Here is a 10314-nt window from a genome sequence, read left to right as displayed (position 1 = left end):
AACACAACCGTGAAGTAAATAAACAACCGCTAACTAGTGTATTTTTCAACTTAGAGAAGCTCCGCCCACAGCGCAAAACTGACCAATCACGTTTCAGCTGACCGTAGAACGTTGGAACGCGTTCGAATTTATGACGCAATAGGAGACACAACCTCTTACAATCTAAATTTCGCCATTGCTCTTATTTGACAAGTATCTAGTGAGTTGTACAAAGTTTGCTTTGAATAATTTGCTTTCCTTATATTGTCAATTGATAGCGTACGGTTTATTAAGTCTTACTCTGATAAACTAGCTACTTACAGTAAATTTCAGCGTTTATTGTAAGTGTATTTAACATTTCTCATATTTAAGTGTACGGAAATTAAACCAACATGTTATTTACCGTACTCGGAGTTATTGCTCTCTTCCTGAGAGAAAGAAACATCAATTCCACCGTCTCAGGTCAAGATGAAAGATTGGACCGTCAAGAAGAAGGATTGGTCACGGTACCACCCGTGGCCAACAGTGATGGTAAATAATGTGCTACAAGAACATGTCCCTCAATTTGTATAATAGAGTCTGCGCTTATTTTACCTTACTGTAAATATTATTTACAAAAAAACAAAGTGAATAATAATACAGGCCAAATGAAAACTGCTCTACACAGGGGGTGTCAAGTGTACGCCACACAAACGTGTCTAATATGGTGCCAACAATGATGTAAAATAGCTTTTGGCTTGTTTCTAGTCCAGATATCTCAAAATTCTCAAATCAAGAATACTTTTTGTAGACGAGCAAAAATATTGCCTGGTTTTCAGAAATAATGAGTTAAATTTGTTTTAAAACAAGCAAAAATAAAGATTTGATATATATTTTACTTCCCATGTGGCAGATTATTTAGCTTGTTTTTAGGAAAACTCAGTTAATTTTGACATATTTCTCAAACTTAATTTAATGTTTTGATATTTGGACTTGAAACAAGACAAAAAATAAGTAAAGTATTTTGCTTTCATAAAGTTTTTCGATTATGCATTCCTAACCCATAAAGACAAAATCTTTTTCTCTGCTTCAAGATGGAAGGGTTTGCTCACCCAAAAATGCTAATTCTGTTATTAATTACTCACCCTCACGTCACTCCAAACCCCCAAGACCTTTTTTCATCTTCTGAACACAAATGAAGATGTTTTAATGTCTTAATTTGTGTTATAAAAATGAACACAGAAATATTGTCTACTGCCATACAAAATTAATAAATAAAATCTCAATGTGCACTGAAAAAATATTATGCTAGATTTACTTAGGAATAGTGTATCATTTTTGCATCCCTCTTTTAAGCAATTTTCACATTAAATTTAAAGCAATATTACCTAAAATCATTAGCTGTGGTGATGCTTAATTTTTTACCAGTATCCTGGTAAATGGTTTTGCTCAAATGTATTGGTTGGTGTAACCCAATATTTTAAGCAGTTTTTGAAAATTAAAGTTATTTCTACCATTAAAGTTCTGTTTACCCAATTATAAAATCTTAAGCTCATTTTAATTGAAAATGTTTAGTTCTTTAACTTTAAAATACCAAGTCACTTATCAGTTACTTACAATTAGCTATACATTACAAAGCTAAACATTACTGTCCATGTGTGTTTCCTCGACGGTTAGTAACGCTCTATTTCATTGCACAACAATTAATCGATCAGGCTTTTTGGCTAAAAAAAGAGAAATCACAGTTTAATTAGTTATTATTAGATTATTTGTAAATTTCATCTCTCCTGCTGTGCATGAACTAAGCTGTTGAATGGTCAGCGGATGAGGCGGCTAGGCTAAGCTAGCTTTAATTTTGATTAAGTTATTTTCTAACCGGTTGCCTATTATGTGGTGAATATACACCTGTAATGCATACTGCAGTCCTTTTTAAGCCACGGTCACACTGGGCTTAGCGTGTGCGAAATTCTGTCGTGCAGCGCTGGGAAAAGGGGCAGTATTAAACAAGATGATTAGACATTAAAAAAGCGAGCAATTGCTCCACGTTTAAAATTTCTGTCCAGAGAGGTCGTGTTTTGATCCTTGATTGGTCTCACGCAGTTAAGTAATGCGATTTTGCAGGTCAGAGTTCACCAAGCTTGAACTTTGCACCGCAGTAACCTGCGAAATTTGATGCATGACCCCACGTTTCCGGTCTGACGCATTCGCGTGTGTATGAATGGAGGTCTATGGGAAGAAAAGTCAAGTGTGACCGCAGCTTTAGTCTGACTTTCTCGGATATCTCACCTGTTAGCCAAAAAGGGCTAATTATATCCCTGGGAATGTCTGACACTTGCGCATACATATTGTAATAGACGTGCCAGGTACAAAAGCTTGACAGGCGTAGCAACAGTAACTAAGGAGGGCGGGGCTTAGCGAAGGGTCAATTATCTGATGGGTATGTTTAGCAGAAATTTTACAGACACTTTCTGGAGACACCAAAGGCTTATCTTACATCTTGTAAAAGGGGTAAAATAGGTGCCCTTTAACAATAAATATTTGGATGACCTGATTATATATACATTTAGCAACTCAATTAAAACCACTATGCTGCTCACAGCAAAAACATCCTTGCATGTGCACACACTAACCAACAACTAAAAGTAGAAAGAAATCACCTTAAAAGTCACTTCATAATTGACAACATTTGTTCATATCATCTCTAAACACTGGATAAACATTATTTAAGTAAAACAAAAATCTTTTGTTTCATATTATTCCTTCCTTTAGGTCGAGAAATCGGTGACTGGTGTGAAGAATCATCTTTGCATCTGGAGGAACAGATCAATGTTCAGACTGAGGAACCGTCACTGGAGGAACCTGTTGATGGTCAGAGTGAAGAACAATCACTGGTAGAGCCTGACAGTGTTCACGGTGAAGAACAATCACTGGTAGAGCCTGTCAGTGTTCACGGTGAAGAACAATCACTGGTAGAGCCTGTCAGTGTTCACGGTGAAGAACAATCACTGGTAGAGCCTGTCAGTGTTCACGGTGAAGAACAATCACTGGTAGAGCCTGTCAGTGTTCACGGTGAAGAACAATCACTGGTAGAGCCTGACAGTGTTCACGGTGAAGAACAATCACTGGTAGAGCCTGACAGTGTTCACGGTGAAGAACAATCACTGGTAGAGCCTGACAGTGTTCACGGTGAAGAATCATCACTGGTAGAGCCTGTCGATGGTCACAGTGAGGACTCAGCCAGCTCCTCCAGCAGTGATGATGTTCCTCCAAACATTTTCTACGCTGAGTCCAGCAGTAGTGATGACTTCCCTCAAGAGTTTTCCTCAGCCGGATTCAACTGTAGTAGTGAGCTCACAGCCAGCTCCTACAGCAGCTTCTTCTCTGCTGAGTCCGGCTGTGGTGATGACCCCTCTACAGAGTTTCTGTCTGCTGAGTCAGGCTGTGGTGATGACCCCTCTACAGAGTTTCTGTCTGCTGAGTCCGGCTGTGGTGATGACCCCTCTTCAGATTTTCTGTCTGCTGAGTCCGGCTGTGGTGATGACCCCCCCAATGTGGTCCCTGCTAAGCCCGGCTGTAGTCCTTTCAACTCTCCAAATGTGGTCCCTGCTAAGCCCGGCTGTAGTCCTTTCAACTCTCCAAATGTGGTCCCTGCTAAGCCTGGCTGTAGTCATTTCAACTCTCCAAAAGTAGTCCCTGCTAAGCCTGGCTGTAAGAATGTCGCTAAAGGTGCAACCTGTCAGACAAAGGGCGCTGTTCCACCTCAGCCAAAAAAGCAGAAGGATAAAGACCCACACATCATTGGTAAGTTTACTATCATGACACTCTAGTCACCCAACACATATGCATATTTTAATAGTGTTATCATCACTTTTATGCTTTAAACTGGCTGTAATACACACTTTGTTCAAGGATAGCTGATAACTAAGATGTAAATATATATATAAATCATAATCATATATATAGGGAAGACAGAAAAGAAAGGTTTCAGATGATGGGGTTAATTCTGCTGTGGTGACCCCTGATGGAGCAGGTAGTTTTACATGAAGGTAGCACTGTCACTAATTCACAAATTTGATTAACTTCTCTTATTTTTCTTTTTACAGAGATCAAATCAAAGTGCTATAAAATTGGCGATAAGCTGGGCAAAGGAGGCTTTGGAACCGTGTTCGCAGGGACCCGTTTACAAGATGGCCTTCAGGTGGCAGTAAAAATTGCCAAGTTCAAGGTTAAGCGATACATCCGTGTTGTAAGTAGTCTGTCTGATTAACTGTTTCTATTTCAAACATGTCATATTAAAGGTGCTGTATGTAAGTTTTTGATTCTTTTAAAGCACAAAAATACCATAATTTACTTGCAGATATTTTAGAAACATGCTAAGTGTCAGGTATTCTCCTTTGAAAATGTGTCTGTCTTTGTTTTGCTCTCTATAATCTGCCCACTGGTTCTTATCACAGACGTCAGCAACAGTTTTGACAGGAAATAACTTTTCCTCCATCAAATGATCTTAACAACTGTCTTTCTTCTAGGAGGGGTTTGACAAGCCACTTCCAGCAGAGATCGCGCTGCACTTTCTGGCCAATAAAGGCCTTAAGGTTAAAGAAATTGTTAAGCTTCTGGACTGGAAGGTGGAGGCTGATCGCTACATTATGATCCTAGAGCGGCCCATAGCCTTTGTGAGCTTGGGTGAATTTTTAAAAAACCACAGTGGCAAGATCGCAGAGGACTTGGTCCGGAAAATCATGTTCCAGGCAACAACTGCAGCTCACGCGTGCTGCAAACGTAAAGTGTTTCACCGCGATATCAAGCCTGACAACCTGCTGATTAACCCAGAGACCTTTGAAATCAAATTGATTGACTTCGGGTGTGGTGAACTCCTAACTGAGGGCTTTTACTGCGACTATTGGGGTAAGTAAATCCCTCAAAACTCTAAAGAGCTCTTGTGATTGGTCAAGGGTCACATCCACTGTTGTTTATCTATACCAGGCGGGGCCAAGGCTCAGTCCTAGAGGGCTGGTGGCCTACAGAGTTTAGCTCCAACTTGCTTCAACACACCTGACAGAAAATGTTTAGAATGCTTAGTAAGAGCTTGATTAGCTTGTTCAGGTGTGTCTGATTGGGGAGAGCTAAACTCTGCAGGACACAGATCCTCCAGGACCGGGTTTGGGCACCTCTGATCTGTTGTTTACATGGACATTTAGATGTTGTGCTAATGGAAACAAAATCTTTTTTTTTAGGCACAATAAAGTACTGCCCTCCAGAGTTTAAAAAGACTGGCTTGTACTACGGTGAGCCAGCGACAGTGTGGTCACTCGGGATTCTCCAGTATTTGCTAATGTTCCAAAAACTTCCGGAACACCGTGACCTCCTCAAGTTGAAAAACAATTATTTTCAGCAATATGGATGGTCAAAAGGTAAGATCCTCACTTCAGCTAAAGATGGTTGTGTTGGACATTTTGACAATTTAACAATTTACAATTTAAGGCAATAATTACATGCATCTCTTCCTCTTTTTCTACACAGAATGCAGCGATTTCATCACCGGTTGTCTGCAGACTACCTACAGCTATCGGCATAAGCTGCATGCACTCCGTGTCCATGCTTGGTTTAAGGTAATGAATAGATTCTGGCATCAGTCAAATTAAACTGTCATGAGCTGAGTTTCCATCCTAATATGAAGCACATCTTTTCAAAGTTCACTAAATATATTTATTTTGTAATTATAAATGCGGATTATGTGGATTTCCATCAAGTTGGTCGAGCAGCTGAACTGTAGTATTGGTAATTGGTAGGGAAGTATAATTGAGAAATGTTTGCTACATCAAAGTTAATTTGACAAATGCATTTCCATCATGAACCCTTTTTCACACGAGTACAAAATGACCTCAAGTGAGCATAAAAATGTTTGGGAATTAAGAGATTTTTATTTGAAACTTGTTTCTCATGTGATACTTAAAAAGGTGCATTAACACAGGCTGATGGAAACCCAGCTGGTGTCAGACGACAGTCTTGTGTTCTTAAATTTCCCTTTTTAACTTGACATTTACTTGACATTAATGCAGTAAAGCTGTAAAGCTGATCACTGTTTTTGTTTCAGGAGGAGAACAAGCAGTAATGAGGAGAAATGAGTGCATCTAGCCAGTCCAAACACACCATTGTAGTTCTTTAGCTAAACATAACTTCATCCATTACAGAGAGAGAAAGCTGAACATAATTTGGTTCTGCATTGTTGCATCTCTCCTATTTTTCAACATTAACACTGGCTCTAATTAAATTCCATGTAAATAAAAAAATAATAAAGCACCAAACAGTTTAGACCTTCATGTAGTGACCTTCATCAGCTTTTGCTTTAACTCTTGCACTTCCACTTGCTAAAAAAACAAAAAGTATAATAAATAAAAATATATATCTCAGTCGTTCCCAGTACAGGTCCATATATTTTGGGTGTCTCTCTCTAAAAAATGTTATTTGAGCCAGAGGAGAGAGACTCCTGACCAATGATTACTGGGATCAACTGATATATATACAGGGTTTCCAATGAACATTATCACTCACCAACCAATTTGGCCACAAAACTGGAAAATAAATCAAATAAAATAAATAAAAAAAAGTAATTAATAAATAAAACAATAGAAAAAGTAAATAAAAAATAATAATAATTAATAAATAAATAAAACAATAAAAAAGGGAAAAAAATAAATAAAATAAACAAAAAAAGTAATTAATAAATAAAACAATAAAAAAAACAAAAAAGTAATTAATAAATAAAACAATAAAAAAACAAAAAAGTAATTAATAAATAAAACAATAAAAAAACAAAAAAGTAATTAATAAATAAAACAATAAAAAAGTAAATAAAAAACAAAAAAGTAATTAATAAATAAAACAATAAAAAAGTAAATAAAAAACAAAAAAGTAATTAATAAACACAATAAAAAAGTTTTTAAAAAAAAAGTAATTAATAAATAAAACAATAAGTAAACAAAAAAACTAAAAAGTAATTAATAAACAAATGAATAAAAAGCAAAAAAAGTAATTAATAAATAAAACAATAAAAAAACAAAAAAAAAGTTGTTAAATAAAATAATGAAAAAGTAAAAAAAAAACATCATTAATAAGACTTCCTCAGTTGCACTAGCGCATGCAAGGTTATATGTCAGAGGCGCAACACGTGAACGCGTGCCCTATACTGACATTTAAGGAAGAAACTGTTGAATTAAGTTATTTTGGTTTTATGTGCACATAAAAGTATTCTCATAGTCAGGAATCTTGCTGTCTAAAATGAATTAAGAAGCTCTCATAGTTGACTAAAATATCTTCATTATTTTCATTCAGATATCTTCATTTGAGTTCTGAAGACGAATAAAGTTACTACCTCTAGTATTAGCTTTAATATTGTCCTCATATACAACCTTCTTTAATCTAATGTTTTGCTAATGTGCTATATGATTTATGGTTGGAGGACATCATTTATTGACTAGTGATTTTGTGTGTAGCTGTAGTTTGTGGTGAGTGATAATCCAAACCCTGTATATATAGGTGGCGAGGTCCGTTCCTCCACGTGGTGCCACTGGAAACTGCCCATCTTGAAGGTGGTGCTGAGCTGAACACGGACAAAAACTGACATTAGTCTGGGGCGACAAGCCTCACAACTGATGACAATTATGAATTTTGTACTAAAGTTTGAAATAAAGTCACACTTGTCCAAGATAAGTCTTTCTTCTATTTTTTAAAGGCTGATTACTGCTGATTACTGTGTGTTTCAAATGAGATCATTCAGGAACTAAAAAGGACAACGTTTGTAGATTTAACAAAGATTAGCTGAATTTAACGTTTCTGAGCTGTACAAGCATACATGTGATGGAGTTTAGCATTTGAGAACAAATGCACTGTAAAAATGCTTCCCTTCCAGCCGCAACCCAGCACTATGCTGGGAAACACCCATACACTCTCTCATTCAACAGCCAATTTATACATCCATTCATTTTATTAATCTGGGGTCACCACAGCGGAATGACTGCCAACTTATCCAGCATGTTTCACGCAGCAGATGCCCTTCCAGCGGCAACCCATCACTGGAGAAACACCCATACAATCTCATTCACACACATACACTACGGACAATTTAGCTTACCCAATTCACCTATACAGCATGTCTTTGGACTGTGGGGGAAACTTGAGGAAACCCACACGAACATGGGGAGAACATCCAAACTCCACACAGAAATGCCAACTGACTCAGCCAGATATCAGAACTCAATTCTTGCTGTCAGGTGACAGTGCTAACCAGTGAGCCCTGATCTGTTTCTCCAGCACTGAATCTTTAGCTAAAAATAGCACTCCTATTTTATTCTTTACCAACCTGTTTGTCCTGCTTCTTTATTTCAAAACTATAATACAAATACACACACTGCTAAAATAAGTAAGACTTGTCACTGCATCTACATCTTGTTGTTTTCTGGTGATCTGAAGTGCTTCTATTATCTTCATGCTTTGGATAAAAGCGTCTGCTAAATGTAAATCTATTTAAAGTTCAGTCATCGCAATGGAAATACAAAGAAATCTGATTTTTGATTTGATGTGTGTACTTATTTTATTAGCCACAGTCAGTGATATCAGGAGTGTTAATAAAGTGAAACGCTTTAATGTTTATCAAGAACACACTCTAAGATGAATAATAGTTGTTTCATACCTGCATTTCCTCTGAAAATAAATACACGTGATGAAAATCACTGAAGATGTCTACTGTGGATGTGGTATATGTGTCCAGTTTCTAATGTTCTCCATCCGCTTGAGTCTGCTAAAAAACAGAACAAAGAGAGAAACTTTACACAGCTCATGTGTGTCAATCATCAGAAGAATCCCAGCATCAGAAATAAACAGACGGTTAAAACATCTCAGACTGATGATTAACTGTAAATGGCTGTTTTATATTGATTATATAAATATAGATATTCTTGATAATCTGTTTTATTGGCAAAACTGGAACTAGTTTAATAAAACAAGATGATGAATGAGTGCAGCCCATTGAATGTGTGAAGAGAAAACATCAAATAAAATTAACAGGAAAATTCATGGACGCCATGCATACAAAATAAGAGATTTAGATTAGATTACTAGAGGGTGTAATTGTATTTTCAATACCTTGTTAAATTTGAGTGTATTGTTTTATTATCCTGTATATGTTGTGAGCAATCTTTTATGTTAGCGCTTTAATAAAATTGTTCATAAATTTTCTGCAGTACACATGGTCATTATTTAATTAGGAACATTTCTAATTTTCAAAGAGGATACTCATTTATGCTGGGCACAATATATTTTAGAGTCTTTTTTTTTTTTTTTTTTGCAATCACCTGGGAATAATAAATCAAATCAATCCTGGGAATAATAAAATCAAATCAATCCATGTCATGAACCTTTTAATCATGATCTCTGCAGTGAATATACAGAAATATCCATCAACAAACCTGGAAGAATACGCTCGCTACTTACTTGTTCCTGGAGGTTTGTTCTTTTTTCAGTTGCTTATTTCCTCTGCATCCTATTAAACCAAGAACAGCCATGTTTAATATTATTAAAATAACTTACAGACACTCAGACATGTGTAGAGATAGACCCTAAGGTCCTACTCCTAATAGAAAAGTGCCTTTTTTGACCAGTTTGAATTCTCATTCCCATTTATAAAAGTAAAACATGTATTTCTGAGAGCATTTTTAGGCTCAAAATCCAACACAGACAGTGACGTAATAAAAGATGTGTATTTACTCACATTTTACACCATACATTAGAGGTCATCTCCAGCACACCGACTGAAACCACACAAAAATACTGTTTACATAATTCAAACACTTGTGTAGATTCTTGTTAATAGTTATTTTCATATTATTGTTAATAAATGGAGCGTCACGGTGGCGCAGTGGGTAGCAAGATCACCACACAGCAAGAGGGTCACTGGTTTGATCCCCGCCTGGGTCAGCTGGCATTTCTGTGTGGAGTTTGCATGTTCTCTCAGTGTTCACGTGGGTTTCCTCCAGGTGCCTTCGGTTTCCCCCACACGTCCAAAGACATGTGCTATAGGTGAAATGGAGAAACTGATTTGTCCGTAGTGTATGTGTGTGAATGCAAGAGTGTATGGGTGTTTCCCAGTGTTGGGTTGCGGGTGGAAGCATAAAACATATGCTGGATATGTTGTCGGTTCATTCAGCTGTGGCGACCGCTGATTAGTAAAGGGACTAAGCCAAAAAGAAAATGAATGAATGAATGTTAATGTATATTTTTAGGCTTTATTTAACAAATTAACGTGACAAATAGTGTTTTTATCAGTTTATTATTATATATCATTTAGAAAATAAATACACA

At 36.7% G+C, this 10314-nt stretch overlaps 1 protein-coding gene across 1 annotated transcript; it reads left to right on the top strand.

Moving 5' to 3' along the window:
• The first annotated feature begins 371 nt into the window (after positions 1-371).
• Positions 372-6070, top strand: LOC130229908 (aurora kinase A-like). The gene is made up of 7 exons (XM_056458926.1): positions 372-510; positions 2728-3759; positions 4062-4204; positions 4485-4863; positions 5193-5369; positions 5479-5567; positions 6053-6070. Exons 1-7 carry the CDS (start codon positions 372-374, stop codon positions 6068-6070), a joined length of 1977 nt encoding a protein of 658 aa, XP_056314901.1.
• The last annotated feature ends 4244 nt before the right edge of the window (positions 6071-10314 follow it).

Source organism: Danio aesculapii, chromosome 5 (genome assembly GCF_903798145.1).
Source record: "Danio aesculapii chromosome 5, fDanAes4.1, whole genome shotgun sequence".
NCBI classification, from domain to species: Eukaryota; Metazoa; Chordata; class Actinopteri; order Cypriniformes; family Danionidae; genus Danio; species Danio aesculapii.
The sequence above is the reverse complement of the archived record's forward strand: the minus strand, read 5'-3'. Positions and strand labels throughout refer to the sequence as shown.

Coding starts and splice junctions, on each gene's coding strand:
- LOC130229908 (XM_056458926.1), top strand. CDS start 372: ATGTTATTTACCGTACTCGGAGTTATTGCTCTCTTCCTGAGAGAAAGA. Junction 4,864..5,192: donor CTTTTACTGCGACTATTGGG/GTAAGTAAATCC, acceptor CTTTTTTTTTAG/GCACAATAAAGTACTGCCCT. Junction 5,370..5,478: donor GCAATATGGATGGTCAAAAG/GTAAGATCCTCA, acceptor TTTTCTACACAG/AATGCAGCGATTTCATCACC.